We start from the raw sequence: 27,470 nt of genomic DNA, 5'->3' as shown, positions 1-27,470 counted from the left end.
ACAAAATTAAATGTAATATTTTGTGCTTATAAACAAATGTTTATTTTAGTTCAGATTAACATTTGAGGGCAGCAATGTTCATATTATATTCATATATATGTTCATATAATATTCATAATGTCGAAATAAATCCGACATAACGTTACTTGAAAGCATTATAGCCTACTATTCCTGCCAAACTTCCAAAGTTGCAGTTTGTGTTACTACAGTAAATCCATGGTGAATATTGCAGATCTGTGGACACTGGATAGTTCATTCATGTCACAATGTTTCTTCCTGGTTTCCACGTCAGCGCTGTTTGATCCGTTAATAACGGAGAAATGTGAATGTTTCTCACTAGATCTCGCAGCGATGTTAATACTTCGAGTACTTCGGCGAGTTTAAATGCTTTCTTTACTGGATCTCTTAGCGTTGTGTAGTATAAGATCGGCTCGGTTGGTCCAAACTGATAAACAGTCCGTCACGAGTAGCTCAGTTTCGTTCCGCTTACATTGCGTTTGCCATTTGATGTTGTGGTCGCGCCAGCGTCTACATTATGAGCGCGCTCGCGACGCGCTTACATTTGAAATGACCGTTCGGTTTGAAAATGCGTGCCTTGTACCGAACGGTTTAGTACGAATACGCGTACCGTTACACCCCTAAAACAGTGACATAATCGATTATGGCACTTTGCCGCATCGATGCTGAATCGTGCATGCCCCGCATTGCGATGCATCGCCGAATCGATTATTGTTGACACCACTACCAAATATGTGATGATGTAGAAGTAGTTGTTGATCTGATCCTGCAGAGACGTTCTTTCGCCGCACTATGACGTCATAATGTGACAAAATTCCAAACAAGTCGTTTTCTGAGCTTTTCGAAACTTTTTTATAGTACAATGACCTCTTACATGTCAAAAGATCAAGGGAAATTTTATTTCTCAATTCATGACCCCTTTAATCTGAGAAAATTTATGTCACTGACAGAGATGGAATTTTCCGTCATTTATGAGACCGCTTCCCCTTTTTGTTTTTTTTCGCTGTTATATGGTAGGGGGCGCTATTACTCAATTTCTGAAAGAGTTCACCATCGCCGGATCAAAACACATGAAACTTACCTACATTCAAGTTTTGATTAAAAAAAAGATTGCATGAAGCTAGAATAAAAGTTTTTTTTTTTTTTTTTTTTTTTTTTTTAAATAAAGAAGAGCCCCTGTTCTTTCTTTTGATAAATTGCATGTTCAGATATTTATACAACAAAATATACTGGGGGCCATGAAAATTTTGTGAAAATGATTAAAAATGCTTGTGGTGGCAGGCATTTATTTATTTATTTTTAAATGCTGGCGGGGAAAGAGTTGAATAGGGATGCAAGAAGCAAGAGAAACAGTAAGAGAAACAGACTAACAGAAGAAATACAGTTACAGTATTAAAATAAAATTATTCAGAATATTTATGCCAAATGGTGATATACCCTGTAATCAACTTGCTGATGTCTGTATTGGTGATAATGATTGCTTGATTGCACCCTCCCACTTCGATCATCTTTTCTTCCCCAGACAAGATTAAACAAGATGTTTAAAATTTAAGGATGCACACACACTCTTAGTATTAATCACCTATTTGTTTTATGTATTGGCTATATGTGTTTGTACAACTGGGTCCAGCCATTGTAAGATATACAAGAAAATAATATCTTATCATGTGTGGTTTTCATATTTTCATCTGATGATGATGTCTGAAAATGATTTACAACACCAATTTCAGAAAAGTTTCAACAAGTGTCATACTTTGGAGTGTGTAGCAGCCATCAAAATCAAAATTTGTTTATATTTACAAAATACAATTTTGTTCCAGTAAAAACATTGTAAATCTTTTGTCAGTTAAATAAAGTTGAAAGAGATTTAACAAATCACAGATTCTTGATTTTATTGCATTTTGGAATGGCCCAACTTCTCTGGAATTGGGGTTGTAGAAAAAAATTACACCAGATATAGAACATAAATCGCAAGCTTGAACTAAAACTGTTTGATGAAAGAATGGGCTGTCTATTTAAAGAACACCTAATTTGCAAAAAATGCATGTGCTCAATTTGGACTATGCAGAAATGTCCTATAGTGTACAAAGCTGAGGAATTGCAGTCATATATAAAGTGAATCAAAAGTGTTAGAGAATTTAAGCCTGGAATAACCTTCACATTCTTAGTTATAAAATAAACCAAAATAAGCTAGAATTCAAAATGCCTTGTGGATTTTTCAAAGTGTGTGTTTTTCCAGACGTTGGCTCTAATTACTTAAGCCAGAATTACATTTTCTCCAGGAAATTAATAACCTAAAATAGATTCATTAATGTTACTGATGTCACCAAAACTATGCAAATGAAGAAATGAAATGGACCTAAAGTCACAGAACTGTATTGACAGTCACAGAAATGTATTGATAAGTATCAGGGGAAAATATTCTGTCAGTTTATTCAACAACTGTATGCAGCACTGCCTTTCACACCAGTTTCATCTAGGTACTCTTGGACAAAATACTCCCATCCTATTAACAGAGGCAATAAAATGAGATTCCTGACTCTAGACCTTGTGTCATTATTGGCATACGTCAATTCTCCTACCTAGCTAGGGATCAAATGAAATGGTGCACTTTATATTTGGTCTAGTCGTTGTCAGATTCCCCTGTCCTTCACCTCCATTCCTTTATGTCTCTGGCTCTCTTTTTCTTTGTTGGCAGAAATATTCTGTTTAATACAGAACTTCACCTAGGCCACAGAATAGACTGCAGTGGAGTTACCATGGATACACATCACTACGACCACTACGACCCACTACTAATGATGACGGAAGACCCAAACCTTAGTGATTTCTCAACTTCAGCAAACAGGTGTAGAGGATCTGCCCTCCCTAAGGATAGCCGTGAGTGTAAACTGAACCTCTAGGGACCTAGGCATTAACAACAACAACAATAGAAATAAGACATTAAACATGTACATTTTCTGAAGAAAATGTGAGAGGTGCTTGCCATGATGGCACTACTCCATGCTGTAGGCATGTTTTTTGGGTGTTTGCTAGGACGTTTATATTATTAATATGATTGTTCACAAATGCACCCTGAAATTATTAATCCAAATATTTTTACAAGGAATAATAACAGTCTTTAGCTAAGTCTATAGATAACATTTTCCAGTTTTAACATCCTGCCATTTAAAGGTGCAGTAAGCGATTTCTGAGAAACCCTGTTGAAAGTGGATCGGACCGAGCACCACAACACGCTTGTAGCCATTCAGCAATCGGAGGCCTGTCCACACATGATGGGGGGAGGAGAGAGAGTAAGCAAGAGGGAGATTTGAAGAAAGTCTGTAGAAAGAGTGATGGCTAAAACATTACAAAAGAGAAAAGCTCATAAGAATATCCCTGGAAAATGAAGGGTTATGATCAGGAAAGAGCTTTAGGACCCACGTTAATATTAGAAAAGCTTTCCAGCACAGGAGCGACGGTCAGAGACCTAAGCAAGAAGGCCTGAAAATGGACAATGAGGTTGTGTTGTTTCTGCTTCATCTGTGAGTAACATTGGTTTTGCTGTTTCACAGAACCAAGATGCTGAATGTTGTAATGTTAGTTACCTGGCTGAGCTGATCATCTTTAGTAGTTTGACATCATAGATCACAATTTACATCAAGCACTAAGGTAACTCTTCTATTATTATTTTCTCAGAGGGATTAACACACTTTAGACCTAAAAACTGAACTGTCAGCTGAGAACACAGTGCTAGTGTTCATTTAAAGGTCATAATCTGTGATAATGTGATTGACCTGAGGAGCAGCCAGGACAGGCTAATAGTTCAGCTCTGACAGGTAACATACAGGCCACAAAATGCCATTTTCCAATTTAAAAAGAGAAAGAAGCTCTCAGGAGCCGACAACAGCTTTTCGTTAGCCTCATAGCATCCTAATAGGACTTAGGCAATTATGCTATGAGGCTAACGTTTTGTGAGTCTGAGATGAACACAACATCTTGAAGGAAAATTTGCAGTCAGAGCTACAAAATCAGTATAAACTAGAGAATCTGTAAACCCTAATGCTAAAATTATTAATTGGTTTGAGTAGGGTAAACTCAACAATTAAACAAATTAGTTCAATCAAATAAACTTTTATAGAACTTTCTTTTTCTTTTGAGGTCACAGTTAAGTTATCGGATTTTTTTTTTTTTTTTATGAACTTGTTTCTGTTAATTTAGACAAACTTAAATTTAACTCAAACTGACACTCGAAACAGAGTAAATGCTAAAATATATAATTTTTTTTTTTTTTTTTGTGTGTGCAAGATTAATGTTAAGTGGGAGATAAGTGTTTAATGTTTTGCTATGCTAATTTAGAAGAGTTATGTTGGGTTTTTATAGGGTTACCATTATGGTGATGAGTGGAGCATGAGCTTAGTTTGAGAACAGATGTATTTTGCGTAATTGGAAGTCAGATATGCCTCCCACACATAGGCGCTGGGTTGACCCAGAGATTTCAACCCAGAGATTTTATACAGTCTGGCAGCCATTTCTGGATAATTTTAACTTACAATTTCCTGCTGGAAACACTGGGACATAATTGATTTACAGGCTCTGTAAACTCTGTAACGTGTCAGTTTATCTTTTTTTTTTTTTTTTTTGGTCATTGTCATTTATTATTGTGTATGTTGGGGTTGCTGTATGGGGACTTGTTAATTGTTTTATAAGTGTTTACAATTCAAAACACAATAAAAATATTTGAATAATAGTTTGAGAACAGATGTTAAATGTTCTATATTGCCATAATCATTCAGCAATTGCTATGCTTAGCTATGCTATTCAGGCATTGTGTTGCCAATAAGCAAGTTACCATTTACTGAATTAGCTATTTAAAGTTAACCAAGACTCCACCACTAGAAATATTTGTTGAGATTGCATGATCATTTTAAGTTTAAGTATCGATTAGCTTGCTTAAATATTTCAAGTTAAGAGCAATTCAAATGTATACAAAATCTGCCAATGCTGCTCACTTAAACTTTCATTTCTTAACTTAAAATTTTGATGTAACTGATTATCTTAATTGTTTTGAGTTTTGCCAACTTATTTGGGTTTAACGTGTATATTGAATATATATATTTTTTTATCAATAAATGAATAAATCCAACGGTTTTGGTGACCATTGGCTTTCGTTGTATTGACAAAAAAAATCTCGACACATTTCTCAAAATATCTTCTTTTGTGTTCCACAGAATAAAAAACGTCATAGAGGTTTGGAAACAACTTGAGGGTGAATAAATGGTTACAGAACTTAATTTCAGTTTGGGGTGAATTATCCCTTTAATGGTGATGTTTGCATTTTGTTTTTGTTTTTCAGGTAATATTTCTCCTAACCATTCTTAATATGCAGAGATTCTTTTTTTTTTTTAAAGAAGGATGATAAACAATGTTCCTTGATATTAAGAAAACACATGTAGAATAACATGCCGCAGACATTAGCGTTTTTACTGATATGATATGATATCCATGCTTATGATATTGTATAGAAATGCCTAAAAGCTTATTTAAAGACAGATCGATGAGCTTAATACACTCTCTGTGTTGTCTGTCTTGGAGACTGACATAATAATTAGTGTCTATTAAGTGAGAACAGAGCCACTTAAAGGTCCCAGCGCTGACAATCAATAAACCCAACTAATCACAGAGACAGAAAGTGACATCCCTGGTGAAACAAGATTTGTACTTGTTTCAATTGGACTATTAGGATTTGTGTGTCTTAAGACACCATTATCACTACCCACAGTCTCTGGATCTTATCACTCACAGGAGGATTATTAGTATTGTGACCTTCTACAGAATTTGACCTTTATATCCTACAATAGCCCATTCCAGCTAGGTAATTTCCATAATGTAGTGAGATGTCAAGTGCATCAGTAATGGTGTGGGGCTGAAGTTTTTGTAACATGTAATATAGAATTCATGCAGGTAAATTTACTTGCTACAAATATATAATATTTTCAAAATACCGTTCAAAAAGTTTTGTGTCTGTAAGGTTTTTGACAAATTAATACTTCTATTCAGCAAGGGTGCAGTGAACTGTTTAGAAAGTGATAGTTAAGACTTTTACAATCAAATAAATAATGTTTTGTACTTTCAATTCAACAATGAAAAAAATGTTTCATGGTTTCAGACTTGTTTGCTGCAGTTTTAAATTCCTGAGTATTAATTCTTCATTCATTTCACTGGGCTCGTTAGTGCTCGAAGGTTATTCGGATATCATTATGGCCAACAGAGCTTCTCTTCTAGCACACCTTGTGAATTATTTTGAATTTTAGTCATTGATTCATGAAAAACAAAATTATAGCTGAATGAACATTTGTAAAGCCGGTGCGAGACAGAGGGTGGAACTAATGCATGACTGATTACTTTGCCACCTTATTGCTCATTCAGTCCTGTTTTTTCGAGCTGAAAATGAAGGTAAATTTAGGTAGTGACAAAATTCTAATACTTGTTTAAATTGCTTTATATCTCTTAACTTAAATGTGTTTGTTTAACTTGCTTGTAAACTTGTGTTCTTATTGCACGCAAGATTATTGCACGGAAGATTGTGTCTTAAAATAATAGATTACATTTTATTGTCACTTTATCTCTAGCCAATTACAAGAAGTCTGACGCACACTTTGACATCAGGCGCATAATGAAAGAAAGCAGGCCTATTGTGTAACAGTCATAAAGTCACTTGAGCTAGGGTTGGTGTGAGCACTAAGCAGATGGTTCTTCTGTGAGACGCGACTGTCCGTAACACAAAGTCGAGGTTATACGCTGTCTCTCTCTGGATTTTAAGGACTTTTTTTGGATACTGAGTGTGTCTGCCTGTGTTTTTGCTTACATGTAGATCTGAATGTGCTAGTGAACTGTCTATCGGAGAGCTCAATGAGGGTGTGCGTACAGGCCTCGTTTCTGCTGTGTGTCCTGGCGAGTGTATCATCCGCTCCATGTCTGCCTGAGCACTTTACTTGTGCGAGAGGCGGCTGTGTATCTCAGGAGCATGTATGTGATTTCAGAGAAAACTGTGAAGATGGCAGTGATGAGACTAACTGTATGTATTATTCTTAAACACTTGTTTTTTCATTTCCACTCTTCAGCTCCTTTTTCTGCTCTTCTATTTGTATGTTTTCTGTGCTTACGCAGGCAACTCTTTGACAGTAATGGCCCTTTCTTTTCCCTCTCTGTTGACAGTATGATTTTAAATGTTCCTAAAGGCCTCATGTGTAAACAGTGAGATTTATGGCTTACTCATGAAGTGGCACACTTGAAGGTCTACAGATGAGACACAACAGTGCTTTTATCATATTGATTTAATATCGCTGGGGGTTTTAGAAGGCAGAAAATTACATAATTGAGGTTGATGTATTAGGGTTGACCACTATTGCTTTTGTTTAGCATATTCATCCTTTTAACCTGATGATAAGAAAAGATCCATAAGCAATTTATTATTTTATTATTTATTATTACATGAGATGTCCTTATTGTGTATCTGCTCTCTTGAATCTATTTTATAACAGATTTTCAGTCAAGCACCTTTTAAATGTGTTGTGAAGGATAAAGGATGCCATGTTGAGTTTCATATTTTCAGTGGTGTTTATGTTACAGATTTCAAATGAAATTAATTTACTTTACTGTAATGGCCTGATATAGCTGTGAGTTTCCTCTATTGTAGGCTCCCAGTTTGTGAGATGTGACTTTCAGGAAGGTTTCTGTGGTTTTCAACATCATGTTTGGATGAGAGGCTCAGCCTTGAGCTGGCCCAGTACTGAGGCAGAAAATGTTACTGGTAAGTAAAACAGTTGATCTTATATTTGGAGGGATACTACTTAACCAGCCTACTGAATCATTTTTGATACATGAATTTTGTAGGCCTCTAAATTGACATGATCAAAACTTTGCTCAAAAACCTGTTGCACACAATTTACTGCTTGCATTCTGCCCCCTGACTTATAGATCATCATTTTGTTTTAGAAAGTATGATCTAGATAATTCTAAAAATGTCCACCAACGGGTCATGGTACATATGTCTTTAAAAAAAAAAGAAAGTATAATTATTTGAAAAAAATCATGTTAAAATATACGTGTTTATCACATATGATACAACAGGGTTTTAAAGAATATTTATATGTACATATCTCAATCATCATTGTATTGCATTATTTTATATGCTTTTGAACATAAAACAAAGCATTTAAATATCATATTACTAAGATATATTATTGGGAGATATAGAGTAGCAACTGGTATGCATTTTATGTAAGTAATTACACTGTGATGAAAATATCATTGATTTGTATTACAGACTATCAGAATTTTATCTTTTTGGCTATATAAATAACATCTGCACCAAATTGCATATTTTTCTCAGTTTGGGTTGAATAGTTTTTCCTCCTCGAGTGTGAGCTCCATATGACAAAAATTATACAAAACATAAAACACATGCAAACTTTTTTTAGATTGTCTTTTACATTTTGTCTGAAGGTTCAAAAAACTGTTCCGTAAAAAAAAATAAAAAAAATTGAATTGTATTCTATTTCTGTATTTCCTGACTTGCCAGGACACTGTTTCTTCTCTTTTGTCAGGTCACTGCCTCTATATACGATCCAAAAATGGAGAAGGAGTCACTGCTGAAATATACAGTCCTCTTTTCCAGCCTTCACAGACATGCTGGGTACAGAAAAACATTAGCATGGTTTCTAAGTAAACGTATTTCGTATCTCGCATTTCATTGACTATCATTGTAAATCCTGATGCCATATAAAAAATAGATGCTTATTTGGTACAAATCTACTTTGAGCAAGCTATATATACAGTGGGGAGAACAAGTATTTGATACACTGCCGATTTTGCAGGTTTTCCGACTTACAAAGCATGTAGAGGTCTGTAATTTTTATCATAGGTACACTTCAACTGTGAGAGACGGAATCTATCTATCTAAAATCCAGAAAATCACATTGTATGATTTTTAAATAATGAATTAGCATTTTATTGCATGACATAAGTATTTGATCACCTACCAACCAGTAAGAATTCCGGCTCTCACAGACCTGTTAGTTTTCTTTAAGAAGCCTTCCTGTTCTCCACTCATTACCTGTATTAACTGCACCAGTTTGAACTCGTTACCTGTATAAAAGACACCTGTCCACACACTCAATCAAACAGACTCCAACCTCTCCACAATGGCCAAGACCAGAGAGCTGTGTAAGGACATCAGGGATAAAATTGTAGACCTGCACAAGGCTGGGATGGGCTACAGAACAATAGGTAAGCAGCTTGGTGAGAAGGCAACAACTGTTGGCGCAATTATTAGAAAATGGAAGAAGTTCAAGATGACGGTCAATCTCCCTCGGTCTGGGGCACCATGCAAGATCTCACCTCGTGGGGCATCAATGATCATGAGGAAGGTGAGGGATCAGCCCAGAACTACATGGCTGGACCTGGTCAATGACCTGAAGAGAGCTGGGACCACATTCTCAAAGTAACACACTACGCAGTCATGGATTAAAAATCCTGCAGCGCACGCAAGGTCCCCCTGCTCAAGCCAGCGCATGTCCAGGCCCGTCTGAAGTTTGCCAATGACCATCTGGATGATCCAGAGGAGGAATGAGAGAAGGTCATGTGGTCTGATGAGACAAAATTAGAGCTTTTTGGTCTAAACTCCACTCGCCGTGTTTGGAGGAAGAAGAAGGATGAGTACAACTCCAAGAACACCATCCCAACCGTGAAGCATGGAGGTGGAAACATCATTCTTTGGGGATGCTTTTCTGCAAAGGGGACAGGACGACTGCACCGTATTGAAGGGAGGATGGATGGGGCCATGTATCGCGAGATCTTGGCCAACAACCTCCTTCCCTCACTAAGAGCATTGAAGATGGGTCGTGGCTGAGTCTTCCAGCATGACAACGACCCGAAACACACAGCCAGGGCAACTAAGGAGTGGCTCCGTAAGAAGCATCTCAAGGTCCTGGAGTGGCCTAGCCAGTCTCCAGACCTGAACCCAATAGAAAATCTTTGGAGGGAGCTGAAAGTCCGTATTGCCCAGCGACAGCCCCGGAACCTGAAGGATCTGGAGAAGGTCTGTATGGAGGAGTGGGCCAAAATCCCTGCTGCAGTGTGTGCAAACCTGGTCAAGAACTACAGGAAACGTATGATCTCTGTAATTGCAAACGAAGGTTTCTGTACCAAATATTAAGTTCTGCTTTTCTGATGTATCAAATACTTATGTCATGCAATAAAATGCAAAAACCTTGTAAGTCGGAAAACCTGCAAAATCAGCAGTGTATCAAATACTTGTTCTCCCCACTGTATAAATATGCTAATTTCTATTTCTTTTATACAACTGTTCAATAATCAGGAAATGAATATTGACCCACACTTTAGACAAAATATTGCCAATTACTTTGTCTATTTTTGCTCCGCCAATGTAAATGGTTTCTGTAGTGGTGTTTTGTTACTAAATTAATCAGTGTTTATGAACAAATCGTTTGAATTAATAATTCAATATCTCACTCTGGTTTTGTTGCTGAATGAATCTGTGTTTATGAACAAATTGGTTGGATGAATGATTGAGTGACTCACTCTGGTTTTGTTCCTGAATGCTGCATCCCAGCTCGCATGTTATCCGTCCTAAATAGTATTCGAAATTAGAATTAGGGTATCCCAAATTGCAGTATGTTGAAATTAGCATTCCAAAGATACCTGGATGGTCTACTTTTCCCGGTAAGAGTCCGAAGTGCAGATCCATGCACTAACTAATGCCCACAACCCATTGAGCAGTGGACGAGGATTCAGTTACCACAAACCAAGAAAAAAAAGTGTTAAAAAACTACAAACGTGGTGCAAGACTGACGGTTAAGTAGAGAGGTTTATGCCTTCATGTGCTATCAGAATTATCATAAATGCAAGTTTCCTAGTTAAAAATTGGACATCAAAGGCCTCTCAAGACAAAATCATGATGACAAATCATCACCGTTAATGCACATGATACAAAACACAGTTTACAATTACAATAGCCTATAAAGCCTATTATATGATTATTATAGCCAATTATATAATTATATAAAATATTTTAGTTCCATAAATGAACCAGTGCAATATGTTAGTTTTGTTGACGAGAGAGACATTTTGGGTTTACCACAAACCATAAGCAGCATCTTGTTAAATGCTTTGCTCAAGCACCCAATTAAGTGTTTAGAGCACTTATCCACTGCCACGGCTACACACTCTTATTGACAGCAGAGAGTTATGCATAGGCTGTCAGAGCCGTGACACAGTGGGTAGTGCATGCACTCATTGTGATCTATGGTTTTAGATCCACTGTTATTAGATATAGAGTAATTCACTTTGAGTGCTTCTCTGCTTATATAAAAATAAGATGACGTTGAACTTGGCAGGAAGATGCAATAACATAACCTCACTTCATATCAAAATGGCTTTGAGTATGAAATGCTTTCAGCTTTAATTTTGTCTCATTTGGCCAACCGTTGAATATCTTTAATGTTTCTAACTTGTAATGAAGCAAGCAATGCACCGCTTGAATCCTTTGTTCACACAAAACGTTTTTGGGGGGTAATTTATATTTTGTCTCTTTGTTGTCCTTTTCTTTTTAACAGCTAACTTTCTATCGTCATATTGGGTTGCTGACAGGGGCTTTGCAGGTTCTGATCCAATTAAAAACTTCAGGAGAGATGGAGGAGGTGTTGTTTCAGTCCAACTCCAATCCTTATCCACACACTCTTCCCTGGATGCGAACAGTGGTGGTGTTAAACAGCAGAGAGGAGTTTAAGGTTGGTGTGGATGTACTGAATGAGGGGTTATGTGTGTTTGGGGGAAGGACTTCTCAAAAAAGGAACTTTTGAACAGAAAGTAGTGGTTACATTTTATTTTAAAGGGATAGTTGTTAGGTTAGGACACAGACTCAAACTGCAGGCAACAAAAGGTTTTATTCTTCTTCAAAAAGGGAAACACAGAAGTCTGTCAACGACCCAGACAGGAGCTCAATATAGGCTAAACAAATTTAGAGGGACTCCCAGGGTAGCGTCCTCAGTAGATCGACACAACGTCTGAAGAACCAGAACCAGGCGGTGTAGCGCATCGACGGTCTGAAGCGGCAGGAGAATGGCGACTCTCAGGTAGTATGTGAAGGAGGGCAGAAAAAGAGGCGATCCACAAGCAGAGACTGACCGCAAGGCCAGGGCTGAATGCAGCAGAACCGCCTGAGAAAGTCAGGAGGAGGTAGAGAAAAATAAAACAAAAAATGAAACAAAAGGCTAGCAAAAGGTCCAACACGACACAGAGGAACACAAGACAAGGCAACTGGAGCAATAATCACACATAGCTCAAACAACGACCTGGCACAAGACAACACACACAAGGGGACTAAATAGGAGACAGAAGGAATGAATTGATACAGGATCAGGTGAGGGGAGTGAAACAATAACGAGGTAATGAATGGGATAACAAGGGGGCGGGGAGAGACACCGCAATGACAGAAGCACATGGTGAACTGTCAAAACAGACCCACATGCTACAAACAAACACAAAACCACAACAGAGACCGGGAAGAACGGACAGATCAGCCCAGGGACGTGACAATAGTTCACCCAAAAATGAAAATTAGCCCATGATTTACTCACCCTGATGTCATCATAGGTGTAGGCTATATGACATTCTTCTTTCAATACAATTGGAGTTACATAAAAACATTTCCTGGCTCTTCCAAGCTTTATAATGGCAGTGAATGGCTGGATGACTTTGGAAGTCCATCAAAGCGCATCGATTCATGATTAAAGTGCTCCAGACGTCAATTGGGGTTAATAAAGGTCTTCTGAAGCGAAATAACCCTTGAACTTGACGCACAAAGTAATGCCGGCAATTGGCGCCTCTCGTGGTTCAAACAAACAGGGCTGGGCAACCGCGTTCGTCATTACGGGGGGCGTCTGCAGGAAGCTAGTTATTATGCGGTCATATAGGGATTGTCAAAGTTTTTTTTTTTTTTTTTTTTGTCATCTACTGAATTTTTTCGTCAACGATACCAGGGACACCGAAACACCGGGGAACATGAAATTTGGTGGGCATGTAGCCCCACTAGACTTTTATGGAAAAATTTCGTTTTGTCCCCGGGGGCCACTCCCCCCCCCGCGCTGGGCCCCCCCAAACCCAAAAAATGCAGTTTTTCCTAAATAACTACCTGAACCGTGGCACCGAGGATGAAGAATTTTTTATGGTATGTTGGTCTACTAGACTTTTACGGAAAAATTTCGTTTGGTCCCCGGGGGCCACTCCCCCCCCGCGCTGGGGCCCCCGTGAATTTTTCGTCAACGATACCAGGGACACCGAAACACCGGGGAACATGAAATTTGGTGGGCATGTAGCCCCACTAGACTTTTACGGAAAAATTTCGTTTGGTCCCCGGGGGCCACTCCCCCCCCGCGCTGGGCCCCCCGTGAATTTTTCGTCAATGATACCAGGGACACCGAAACACCGGGGAACATGACATTTGGTGGGCATGTAGCCCCACTAGACTTTTACGGAAAAATTTCGTTTGGTCCCCGGGGGCCACTCCCCCCCCCCCGCGCTGGGCCCCCCGTGAATTTTTCGTCAACGATACCAGGGACACCGAAACACCGGGGAACATGAAATTTGGTGGGCATGTAGCCCCACTAGACTTTTACGGAAAAATTTCGTTTGGTCCCCGGGGGCCACTCCCCCCCCGCGCTGGGCCCCCCGTGAATTTTTCGTCAATGATACCAGGGACACCGAAACACCGGGGAACATGACATTTGGTGGGCATGTAGCCCCACTAGACTTTTACGGAAAAATTTCGTTTGGTCCCCGGGGGCCACCCCCCCCCCCCCGCGCTGGGCCCCCCGTGAATTTTTCGTCAACGATACCAGGGACACCGAAACACCGGGGAACATGACATTTGGTGGGCATGTAGCCCCACTAGACTTTTACGGAAAAATTTCGTTTGGTCCCCGGGGGCCACTCCCCCCCCGCGCTGGGCCCCCCATGAATTTTTTCGTCAACGATACCAGGGACACCGAAACACCGGGGAACATGAAATTTGGTGGGTATGTAGCCCCACTAGACTTTTACGGAAAAATTTCGTTTGGACCCCGGGGGCCACTCGTGTCCTCAGAACCGCGCTGGGCCCCCCGTGAATTTTTCGTCAACGATACCAGGGACACCGAAACACCGGGGAACATGAAATTTGGTGGGCATGTAGCCCCACTAGACTTTTACGGAAAAATTTCGTTTGGTCCCCGGGGGCCACTCCCCCCCCGCGCTGGGCCCCCCGTGAATTTTTCGTCAACGATACCAGGGACATCGAAACACCGGGGAACATGACATTTGGTGGGCATGTAGCCCCACTAGACTTTTACGGAAAAATTTCGTTTGGTCCCCGGGGGCCACTCCCCCCCCCCACGCTGGGCCCCCCGTGAATTTTTCGTCAACGATACCAGGGACACCGAAACACCGGGGAACATGACATTTGGTGGGCATGTAGCCCCACTAGACTTTTACGGAAAAATTTCGTTTGGTCCCCGGGGGCCACTCCCCCCCCGCGCTGGGCCCCCCATGAATTTTTTTCGTCAACGATACCAGGGACACCGAAACACCGGGGAACATGAAATTTGGTGGGTATGTAGCCCCACTAGACTTTTACGGAAAAATTTCGTTTGGACCCCGGGGGCCACTCGTGTCCTCAGAACCGCGCTGGGCCCCCCGTGAATTTTTCGTCAACGATACCAGGGACACCGAAACACCGGGGAACATGAAATTTGGTGGGCATGTAGCGAAACCCCAAAAAATGCAGTTTTTCCTAAATAACTACCTGAACCGTGGCACCGAGGATGAAGAAATTTTTATGGTATGTTGGTCTTAAGGGCCCACATCAACCTAGCCCATAATCACTCATTTGTGATTTGCGCCCCTCCCATAAAAAATGAAAATGCAATATTATTCTGCTTTAATCGCCCCTATCTTCAGTTGAGATGTTCAGAACCGCACCATATTTCATGTGTATGATTAACTTGACATCCTCTGGGGGTATGCTAAGTTTCGTAGAATTTCATCCATGGGGGGGGGGGGGGGGGGGGTCTAAAATAAATTCATTTATGTGCACATTTAGTGACTGTACACTCATCGGCCTGTAGATGGTGGTGTTGAGCGAAGGGTTGCTGGTTTAGGATGATACTGTCACACACACACATGCAGGAATACAAACAAACGCAAGCATGCACAGACACTGACATCCACATGCACAGACACACACACATACAAATCCACATGCACAGACACACACACACACAAACACACACGCGCACACACATGTACGCACGCATACATACACGCACAGACACACACACACACACACACACACATACACACACACAGACAGACATGCACATACTACTACTTTTTTTAGGTATATACTAGGGGTGGAACGGTACATGTATTCGTATCGAACCGAATCGGTACGGGCGTCACGGTTCGGTGCATGAATTTACACGGAGAATACACGGTATAAAAATAAATAAAACTCGCGTGCAAATTAATTAATGTAATGCGGAACTACTGTTAGATACGCAGGTTCTTTAGGGACACCTAATCTGTAGCCCTGCCTTAAGCTAGGTTTGTTTATACTTTCGCCCGCCTCCGCAGCGCGAGCTTCCGCTGACCGCGCGCGCGCGCCTCCCAAAATGGACGAGGCAATTTATACTTAGCGCTCGCCGGTGTAGGCTACTATTCTTTGGAACGACAGGGTGCGACTCGGTGTAATTGTCCTCTAAACCATCAGGAATCAGCGGTGAGAAGTAAGGTACACTCGTGAATGTTTATTTTAGTACAACAACACTTAGTACACCAAACCCACACTATAAAAGAATCGTGTAAAGCAACCAGATTATTCCTTGTGACATTAGAAAAAAAATGGATATGAACGTAACCTACAACTAAATTAACGTTATCTTACATAATTTCTAAAAAAAATTATTTAGTTTTGTGAACCTTTTTATAAAACATGGCCATTTATTTTTATTTAAAGGGCTTATGCCTGCTATTGTAGGCTCATTTTGTTAATGTAAGCAACTAATTTAGACGCAAGAACTGGGTGCCGTTGCTGTGAGATATACATGCTCGGCCAGATTCGGCTCGAAGTCGTGCGTCTTCGGATGCGGAGCCGTGCGCGCTAAAAAGCCGCGCACTGCCCACCGCCACACGAAATGTGGCCTTGCGCACCCAACGCACGCGACCGCCCACACAGTCACTGCAATGACGACATTTTGCCATGCGCACCCTTGCGCTCGTGCGTCTGCACATAAATAAGAGATGCTTTATTTTCAGTTTTATAGCTGATTGTCTTATTTTGTTTACATCTTACTTTACACACTTCAGGGCAGGCTGTTGCAGCTAGCTCAGGGGAGAGACTGTATGACACTATGTGGTACAGCCTGAGACATGCACAATACAAAAAATTGCCTTCTGCATTTTTGTTTTGCTTTTCCCTCCATTGTACCGAACTCGTACTGAACCGTGATGTCTGAACCAAGATATGAACCGAACCGTGACTTCTGTGTACTGTTCCACCCCTAGTATATACATAAACATGCAATACAGCCAAATTGCTCCACGTCATTTATTTTTGTGGAAAGCCAGTGCAGGCCTGAGCGGCGGTCATATTTTGTACCGCCATGCGGTACATCTAGTTGTAGTCGATAAAGCTTTAAATATGGATATTTTTCTTACACGAACTCATTGCTTCACTTCAGAAGACCTTTATTAACCCCAAGAGACGTGTGGAGCACTTTAATCATGAATAGATGCGCTTTGATGGACTTCCAAAGTCATCCAGCCATTCACTGCCATTATAAAGCTTGGAAGAGCCAGGACATTTTTTTTATATAACTCCAATTGTATTCGTTTGAAAGAAGAATGTCATACACCTATGATGACTTCAGGGTGAGTAAATCATGGGTCACTTTTCATTTTTGGGTGGTACATCCGTGTTACAGTGTAATTATACAGTTAGAACTGAGTATTAATATTTAGCTACATGTACTTACTTTAGGGTTAGGATTATGGTGTGGGTTAGGGTTAGTTGCATGTAATTATGCACAATTGATATTACTATCATAACAAGTAACAAGGACACTGTAAAATAAAGTGTTACAAAAATATGTATGGTGTATAGCTGAATCGGTAAAACATAATTGCTGTGAATCTACAGGTTGTGATTAGAGGATTGATATTCAACAGCAGTGACCCAAAGGAAGTTGTTGCGATTGATGATCTGTCCTTCAGCAGAGAATGTGTGGCAGCCATAGGTGAGTGAACGCTAATACATCTTTTGTTCTTTTTTGCAAATCCAGTTAGGCTGTCTAAATCCAAAAACGTAACTTCACTTTGGAAGTTTACCAAGAAAGTTCAAATAAAAATGTTAATTATGGAATCATTTATGTACATTCATGTTGTTACAAACCTGTATGAGTTTCTTTCTTCTGTGAAACTGTGGTATTCTGTCGTATTTAGAAGAATGTTTTTGTAGTGAAAGTCAATGAAACTGACTTTTCATTTTAAGGTAGAAAAAAAAAGTCATCTTTACTGTTCTGGTTTGATACGACATTAGGGTGAGTAAATGATGTGAGAATTATTATTTTTGGGTGAACTTTTTCTCTTTATAATCTTAAAACTTATGCTTTATTAGTGGTGCTTGCCAAAGGCAAGGCATCACTATTGTTATTATTCCGTGGAAAAGTTTGGCGCGCTATGCTACTCCTCCCGCAGCTTTTGTCACAGCCCCATGAATGAGGCGTCAAATCGTGCGGATTATTGAGGAGAGGTGTGCTATGACTTTTATAAGAGAACGGGTGTACAATGTTCGCCCCAGGGGCAAAAAAGCGGCCGAAAAAGTCCCATAGACTTTGCATTGCAACTAGGGCTGCAACTAACGATTATTTTGATAATCGATTAATCGGACGATTATTTTTTCGATTAATCGATTAATCGGATAGGTTTTTTTAAAATTCAATTTGATTTTTGTTTATAACTAAATAAAACCCTAAATCAGGGTATTTATGTGTAAAAGTGTACTTTAAAAAGTGCAAAAGCCACACATTGAGTTTTACTAATATAATCTTAAATTTTTACATTTTAAACCCCAAACACAAAAGTTTGTCCAGTTTTTAAACAGTAAAACTTCTTTAAATATCCAAAATATAAATAAACAAAACAAAATATTGAGTTGCGCTGCTCATATAAACTTCACATTATGAAATTAGGACACAAACATGTTTGTAATAAGATATTAAGCAGCAGATTTTGAATTCCAATGTAGAATGCGATCTGTTATTTCTTGATAACAGACCGCTGCGAAGTATAACACACCAGAAAAACAGAGCGTTGCTATGGACACAGGATTCTAACCGTAGAGACGGAACGGACTATTTTCTTTAGCGGAAGCAATACAATCATTTTTAAATCAAGAAACTCCTTTTTAAATCAATATTTTGTGTAAAATTATTGATTTATTTGGTGGGTAGCCATGTAATAAGCGGGATTATCCCTTACATAGTAGACAAATGCTATAAAAAGAGAGCGGAATGGAGGTAACTTACGCAGCTGACAACAGGCTTGATTAAAAGTACAGGAAAAATTATGTATTACTGCACAAGCATTCGCTGAAAACCACTGACTACAGTGACTAAAAAACAATATTTTACTGCTGCTGTTATTAACTGCCTTTATATTTAGTGCTTCACTTTGTAAACACCATTTAATTTAACCTATTTCTGCGGAAGCGCTATTTTAATCCATCACTTATGTTGCGAGCGAACTGATTGCGCAACCTGATGCTCGATACAAAATAGATCTAGTGTGACTGTCCCGAAGTTAGTAAACAAAGCTGTTTACACAGTAGCATTGAATTAAACTAGACTATACCATTTTCACATCTTCATATAATGAGAATATACAGTTTTTGCTTGCCGTGCTGATGTTTCTCTCCGATTACTCTCTGCCATTTCGCGTGACTGCGTTGTCATGAAAGTGACGTCATCAGTAACGCTCCCCGTGACGTGAGCAGACCAACTAATCGACAATGACATTCGTTGACAACGATTTTCATAATCGATTATTATCGATTTTATCGATTAGTTGTTGCAGCCCTAATTGCAACAAACTTTGACGAGTCATAGCTCTGAGCGAGGATTTCGCAGAAACGTGCAGTTTACCACATTTGAAGAGGCTGGCAGGCTCACATACCTCACAATGGGGTAAAAGTTGTATATCTGGGATATCTTCTAATCTGAATGTCATAGAGGCATGGGGGTTGTTATCTTTCATACTGGCAAGGAGCTTTTGAAGTATCATCATTGGCAGCTGCCAAGCCACTTCCTAGCAACCAGACAAAGTACCCTAGCAACCGTTTAGCAAAAACTATATCTCTGCATCGGAACATTGTAGAGACATGAGGGTTGGCTCTTTTGACTCATGCTTGCAAACAGCACTTCCAACATGCTATACATGCTAACAGTGAATAGCTACATGCTAATAGTGATTAGTTAAGTGATAAATCATGCCAAGAACATGCTAAGAACTCTATAAAAACTCCATATTAACCATCTGTGACCAACCACCTTGTAACACCATAGCAACCACCCAGAATACCCTAGCAACCACCCTGAACACCCTAGAAACCGCCTAGAAACGCCCTAGCAACCACCCAAAATACCCTAGCAACACCATAGCAACCACCCAGAATACCCTAGCAACCGCCTAACAACACCATAGCAACCATCCAGAACACCCTAGAAATGCCCCAGCAACCACCCAGAACACCCTAGCAACTGCCTAGCAATGCCCTAGCAACCACCCAGAATACCTTAGCAACCACCCAGAACAGTATAGCAACCGCCTAGTAACACCATAGTAACCACCTAGCAACACCCTAGCAACCACCCTGAACCCCTTAGCAACCACATAGCAACATCATAGCAACCACCCAGAATACCTTAGCAACCACTTAGCAACACCCTAGCAACCACCCAGAATACCCTAGCAACCACCTACTAACCACCCAGAACACCTTAGCAACCCACTAGAAACACCCTAGCAACCGTGCTGAATTTTGCCACTGCAAGCACCACTCACATTTTCTTAAGGAAATGTACATTCTAGTTCAGTATGTTATTCAGTATGTATGATTGCTCCTCCTTCAGTTGTCCATGTTTGGGTCATGATGTAGCTGTTCGTAAAGGCACAAAGATGAAGTTATGTGATTGCTGTGCTCACTTTGATGCGATTTCTGAATGGTGTGAGGTGCAGAGAGCTCAAGAGATTCGGGGATATAAAGCTGTAAATAAGGTCTAATACATGTATAGCCCTTTGCTGGATGAACTGGGACACCAGAGGGACAATGGTGATAGGCAGAAGGGAACCTCAGCAGCTTTCCAATTTAGAGTTCAGCCGAAGATAGAAGGAGCAAGAGACATCAGTTAGATTTAGAGTATATGCAAGTGCGAGTGGTTTTATTATCTTATGAAGATTTTTTAGATCTACATTTTAAGATTTAATCTTAAAGCTGTTCAGTAAGTCATTTACTATATTTGATACATTTATCACAAAAAATGCTTAACTGTTTATGAGAACCATAAATACAGACAGAACAGAACAAAGCTGACTGTATATTTTATTACCAAGTGTCTCAGAGGAAGGTGTGTGTGTGTGTGTTACGGTACCACATTATTGTGAATTATTTCAGCAGTACCCTGGACAGTCCAATTAATCATATGTGGCCATGTTCAGATCTACATCACATGATATGGTTAACAAAAGTGATGATGCAGGAAGGAGCTCTCAGAAGCTCTCCACTTCATGAGAGACTTCACCTCACTTTTGCTTACCTTTTCTATAATATATATGTGTTGGCTTTATTGTTTTCTTCAGAGACTGACATCAAGGCACCCCTTTCAACTCACTTTGACTGTGGGGAAAATGTCTGTGTGGATGGGGTGAAAGTGTGTGACTTTTCTTTAGACTGCCCCAATGGAGAGGATGAGGCCAACTGTTGTAAGTAAATGGACTCAAAGATCAAAACAGCTTAAAGTTGACATGATTTCACTGGAATATGAGCCATGTCACTGTTTAAAGGGGTCATATGATGCGATTTCTTGTTTTCCTTTTTCTTAAGTGTGTTATGCAGCTGTTTGTGCATGTATAAGATCTGCAGAGTTACAAAGCTCAAAGTCTCAAACCTAAAGAGATTTTCTTTGTAAAATTTAAGGCTCGGCCACGCCTTCCTAAAACGCTTCATTCAAACACGCCCCCACAAATCTACGTCAGTGTGTGGGGGCAGAGTTTCATAACACCACCCAAATGTACAGTATACGCAAAGAAAGGCGGCGTAACTTTTATTCTCGCTGTATTATTGTTTCGCCGGTGCTGCCATGTTGTGGAGACGCTGTGTTTTTCGTTGCGAAAGCCAAACTACTTTGTTTGAACTTCCAAAAGAGGACATAATTAGAAAACAGTGGTTAAGCTTTATTTACAACACTGTTCCAGAACAGTTCAACCAAAATATTCGACTGTGCTGTGCATTTTTCGGAGGACTATTTCCAGAACCTGGGAGAGTACAAGGCCAGCTGTGCACAAAGGCTGATTCTAAAAAGTGGAGCAATCTTTGCAAGTATAGTCTGGCGCTTCTGACTCACAGACACAGCCTGTAAATATGTTTTCATATTTTAATAATTTGCTACTGACTATTCAAACGTGAGTTTTGAGCATATAATAAAGTAGCGCTTGTTTGTCATTTCTATGATCACAAATGCAGACATGGTTTTATGTTTACATAGTGTTCTCCCCCGTAGCGCAACGCGTAAAAAGACAGTATTTAATTATTAGTATCAGTAATTATGTCCCCAATGAAATAAAACCTTACCAATCTGATACTATCTGGTCCAGTCGCGCTGGCAAAGTTGATCGATCAGCTTGGTAAGTAACTATTAATGGAGCTACTGAGGTAACTATTGATGGAGCTGCTGTTCCAAATATGGTAAGGGGCGTGACATTTCTGTCACACGTGTAAGGTATTCGGGCCAATCACAATGCACTGAATTGCTGGCCAATCACAGCACACCGCGCTTTTCAGAATGATGAACTTTCTAAAAATCGACGCTTTTCAGAAAGGAGGGGCATAGAGGAGCAACAATAATGTACGGTATGTGTAAAATAATTACTTTTTTTTTAACCTAAAACCATGTAAACACATTGCATTAAACCAAATACACCAAATAATGTTCTTTTTAGAACCATCATATGACCCCTTTAAGAAACATTTACTTTGATTAAAATCAAACACCCAGTGTTTTTTTTTTTTTTTACAATAAGCAATTGACCAAGTTTTTTGCATAAGCATTTGTTAAAAAAATACACTGCTTTGAAAGGGTAGTTTTATCCTTTACATTATTATTTTATTATTCCTTCATAATGTTAATTTGACTTTCAGCGGCACAGTGTGATTTCGAGTCTGACTCATGTGGTTGGTATGAGCTCATCCAGGGTGATGGATTTGAATGGGTAAGAGGCTCAGCTGATGGAGTCTCCATAGATTATGTAGACCAAACACCACCCCAGGACCACTCGACTAATACAAGTGCAGGTGAGAGTAACACATAAAATGCCTTTGTCTCACACTTTAGTTACTCTGTCAACCCCAAAAGATGCTAAATTGTAGATTTTTTTTTTGGACTCAATTTGAATGGTTAAATACATTTTTTGTAATCAAAAAGCATGTCTAATTAATGGAAATCATGAAACTTATACAGTTTAACAACAATTTATTAAAAGTTTAACAAAAATTACATGGTTAGAGCACTATGAAATACATTTTATTAATTTTTTCCTCAAATTCCGTTTTATTTTTTACCAAATTCTGTGTTTTCTGTTTTAAGTTTTCTGGATTTCATTTTAATGGACAATTGTGATTATTCCTTTAAAAAAAAATTAAGATTTAATAATAATTTATTAATAGTGTTAGTATTATTATTATTACATTGAGACGTAGCTAAATTCTACTGTACAACAGTAATATATTTCTGTCACAATTTCTTCAAGTTAAACCAAAGTTTATATAAGTTTTTGACGGGTTGCCGTGAAGACCTTTGAGTTTCTGTGTGTTTATGAAATGACGATAGTTTTTCTCAAATGAAATGGTAAATTGCTGATGAAGTGACTCTCAGAGCAGCTCTGGAGATGTAGTTTAATGTCCTCATAAACTGAGGCGGCAGAGGCTGAGAACACCACAAGCGTGTGTGGTAAATCAAATCGCATGTCTGAGCAATTCATTCACACAGAGACACGCAGAACATGCAGGATTCATTTTTAAATAGTCATTTTGCAGTTTAATATTCACAGTCACTAGTCTATAGCTATGCTTCCATCACCCTGTTTTAATTCGCAAGTATTGCATCAGAAACGAGTGATGGAAATGGCAAACGCCTCCTTCAAAACACATGAATGCACACAGCAGGGAGCAAACAAAAGTGTCTGGAGAGATGGCATTAAACTACCTCATGTCTCAAAGCACATAACATTTCAATAATAATGAACATAATGTAGAAAATTAGTTTAAAATGGTAATATTAATAATAAACTAGATGCGAAAGTTCGTCGAGACAAACTTTAAGTTGGCTTGATAAAGTCGGACCAGAAAGTTTGAAGAAGTTTGAAGTTTAAAGTAGTTTGAAGTTTAAAGTAGTTTGAAGTTTAAAGTATTTAAAAGTAGTTTAAAGTATTTTGAGTGGTTGGTTAGTTGTCACAGATGGTTACTATGGAGTTTTTATAGAGTTCTTAGCATGATCTTGGCATTATTTAACACAAAGAAAGAAAGAAAGATAGGTTAGAAAGATAAAAAGGTTAGAAAGAAAGATTAGTTCGAAAGAAAGAAAGAAAGAAAGAAAGAAAGAAAGAAAGAAAGAAAAAGAGTAGTTAGAAAGAAAGAAAGAAAGAAAGAAAGAAAGAAAGAAAGAAAGAAAGAAAGAAAAAGATTAGTTAGAAAGAATGAAGGAAAGATTAGTTAGTTAGAAAGAAAGAAAGATAGGTTAGAAAGATAAAAAGGTTAGAAAGAAAGATTAGTTAGAAAGAAAGAAAGAAAGAAAGAAAGAAAGAAAGAAAGAAAGAAAGAAAAAGAGTAGTTAGAAAGAAAGAAAGAGAGAAAGATTAGTTAGAAAGAATGAAGGAAAGATTAGTTAGTTAGAAAGAAAGTTAGAAAGAAAGAAAGAAAGAAAGAAAGAGAAAGAAAGAAAGAAAAAGAGTAGTTAGAAAGAAAGAAAGAAAGAAAGAAAAAGAAAGAAAGAGAAAGATTAGTTAGAAAGAATGAAGGAAAGATTAGTAAGAAAGAAAGAAAGATAGGTTAGAAAGATAAAAAGGTTAGAAAGAAAGAAAGAAAGAAAGAAAGAAAGAAAGAAAGAAAGAAAGAACAAAAGAAAGAAAGATGGATTAGTTAGAAAGAAAGATAGATTAATTAGAAAGAAAGAAAGATGGATAAGTTAGAAAGAAAGAAAGAAAGAAAGAAAGAAAGAGAAAGAAAAAGAGTAGAAAGAAAGAAAGATCAGTTAGAAAAGAATGAAGGAAAGATTAGTTAGAAAGAAAGAAAGAAAGATAGGTTAGAAAGATAAAAAGGTTAGAAAGAAAGAAAGAAAGAAAGAGAGTAGTTAGAAAGAAAGAAAGAAAGAAAGAAAGATAGATTAGTTAGAAAGAATGAAGGAAATATTAGTTAGTTAGAAAGAAAGAAAGAAAGAAAGAAAGAAAGAAAGATGGATTAGTTAGAGAGAAAGATATATTAATTAGAGAGAAAGAAAGATGAATAAGTTAGAAAGAAAGATAGATAGATTAGAAAGAAAGAAAGAAAGAAAGATGGATTAGTTAGAAAGAAAGATAGATTAATTAGAAAGAAAGATGGATAAGTTAGAAAGAAAGATGGATTAGTTAAAAAGAGATAGATAGATAGTTTAAAGTTTAAAGTAGTTTGAAGTAGATAGATGGATGAGTTTATTTGTTTAAATGAGTCTCAATGGCTCATATAGTATATAGAACGGCAGTTTGGTTTAGTCTTCAAGGTGTTTAGATTTAAATTTTTGTCGGTTTGAATTTTTTAGAACTCCCCAATGTAAGTCAATGGGAGTTTTTGAATGAGTTTTTTCGAGTTTTGATCGTCATTTTTAGGAAAACCGTAAGTCCGATCAGTCTGAAAATAGATAGCACACTTAGTCAGAAAAGTTTGAGTGTCTGAGCCGAGTTTGGAGTATGTAGAGTTAAAGCTCTAGGAGGAGTTACATATAGAAATTTTTAGTCTCAGAAGAATAATAAGTTTAAGTACAATATCAGTAAGTTGGCTTTCTCAAGCCAACTTAATAATAACTTGTTATAAATAATTATGAATATTTGGATCAGTTAATCGAATTAACTTGATGTAGTTAAACTAATATTACCATCAATTAATCAGTTCGTCCAGCGAACACTCACTACTGATTACTTTAATTAATTCTAAGAAATGTTAATTTCCAGGTAAGGGAAATAACTTTCTTACTGTACAGTAGTCTACTAATCAGAGCATGTAGCAAGATCAATAATTGTTTAAGTGACATTAATCTGCAGGCAGAATCAGAATCATGGAACTCTTTTTTTTTTTTTTTATTAACTAAAAGTTAAAGCTGCAGTCCATAACTTTTTTGGGTTAAAAATGATCCAAAATACATTTTTGAGCAAGTACATAACCATCCAGTGTTCAAAACTATCTGCTTGCCTGAGCTCGATTCAAAACGGTAAGCTCGTAATAATGTTTTTTTAATTCCAGTGGTACTGGTGGATTTACACGGGAAATTCGAGCATGTCTTTGCGTCGTTACGTCACATCTGTACACTTAAAGAAGGTGTCTCAGCTAGTAGGCTATATTGCGTGTGAGGATGTTGGAGGTGGAGATTTATAGCCTATTCTCACAGCACTTGATATAATTAAACTTATCAATTTGATGGCGGATCCAGAAAGGTTCAAACAACAATCACTATTGACAACTGGAGATTCACCCGTTGTAAAATGCAAAAGACTTCGGACTTCGGAGTGGCTACAGAAAAAAAGAGACTGCAACCGGCCCATGCGAAAACAAGGATAAATATCGGAAGGGCATTTAATGTAGTCACGCAATGCTGAACATTAACAATTTGAGAACAAAGTATAATTTGCACGGTTTGACGTGATATGATAAGCGATTGTTGGATTTAATCAGCGTGATTTATTGCAATGCTTTTTGTCAGAACAAAAGTGGATGTTACTTGTTCAGACGACATTTTCCAGTGAAAATTCTTATGTTGATCATCATACTTCCAAAAAGTAGAATCTGTGATTGCGAATGACATTATCCACACCGGCGCAGTGACTGACAGCTGCACATTCTCCTCAAAACATTGGATTCATCCGCGCTGTGCCGTGCCGAGGCACAACCAACGTAAAGTTGATAATTCCGCGAAATAACTGCAATTGCAGATTTCGAACAGAGATGGCGACAAAAAGGAAAAACTACGGACTGCAGCTTTAACTAAAGTTTTAATAACTTAATCACGAACACATAACTAATCTAAACACATACACACAAATCACGCACTCATGGGAAATGGAAAAGTGAAAGTGAAAATGACCGGATCAGAAGAAGGGGGATGAAGCTATGAAAAGTGTAATTTAACCATCTGAAATGTCAAAGCATGTTCATTAACAGCAAGGTTTATCTATGAATTAATGTGGGGGAAAAGTCGATTCTTATGGACATTAGGTGTCTTGACATAAAGGAATGCAGTGAGAGTACCTCTCCTTGCATTCTTTTGGGGGAGGGGGTCATAAAACCATTTGCTGGTATGTTAGCCAGAGGTTTTTGGTGGTTTGTCACACACTTTTATTCACAGTTTGCTTGTTGGTTGTGGAGTTTTAAGGATTATTTGTTAAATATAAGAAGTAACTGTGCGTGTCTGTTCGGTTCAGCCATTACAATAAACAACTTAAGAGCACTGACCGGTACCACCTGACTGCTGAAGCTTGGATTCGGCGTTGATTGCCATTGAAACTTATTGTCATTGAAATTCAAGTCATGAACCGCCCCGATCCGACACTGCTAAATACATTTAGACCTCATAACTTATTGATTGCTATCAGGATGTGAAGAGACTTTCAATCAGCATAACAAAAGATGTTTCTGGAACAAATCACCTACCCTGCCTTTAAGGGTACTGACCTGCTTTTTATTTATTCATAAACATTTTTACAAATTCCATGAAATTTCACATTATACAGTAAATTCCGTTTTTATGACTGGCGGAAGTCATAGGGCCCTACTTTACATAGTTTGCAATAGCACTGAAACATCTTTAGGAACATCCCATTTAAATGATAATGTTTATCTA

At 38.4% G+C, this 27,470-nt stretch overlaps 1 protein-coding gene across 1 annotated transcript in view; it reads left to right on the top strand.

Annotated features, from left to right (window-relative positions):
- Positions 1 to 7,724: 7,724 nt before the first annotated feature.
- The window catches only part of malrd1 (MAM and LDL receptor class A domain containing 1), a 49,601-nt gene continuing 29,855 nt past the window's right edge, over positions 7,725 to 27,470 (top strand). Inside the window, exons 1-6 of the mRNA XM_084403596.1 lie at positions 7,725 to 7,810; positions 8,607 to 8,695; positions 11,637 to 11,810; positions 17,255 to 17,351; positions 20,971 to 21,093; positions 22,529 to 22,681. Coding sequence (XP_084259722.1) covers positions 7,759 to 7,810; positions 8,607 to 8,695; positions 11,637 to 11,810; positions 17,255 to 17,351; positions 20,971 to 21,093; positions 22,529 to 22,681 — 688 coding nt within the window. The 5' untranslated portion in view covers positions 7,725 to 7,758. The remainder of the gene's footprint in view (positions 7,811 to 8,606; positions 8,696 to 11,636; positions 11,811 to 17,254; positions 17,352 to 20,970; positions 21,094 to 22,528; positions 22,682 to 27,470) is intronic.

The sequence above is a fragment of the Rutilus rutilus genome, assembly GCF_951802725.1.
Source record: "Rutilus rutilus genome assembly, chromosome: 3".
Lineage (NCBI taxonomy): Eukaryota > Metazoa > Chordata > Actinopteri > Cypriniformes > Leuciscidae > Rutilus > Rutilus rutilus.
This window is presented reverse-complemented; position numbering and strand designations above follow the sequence as displayed.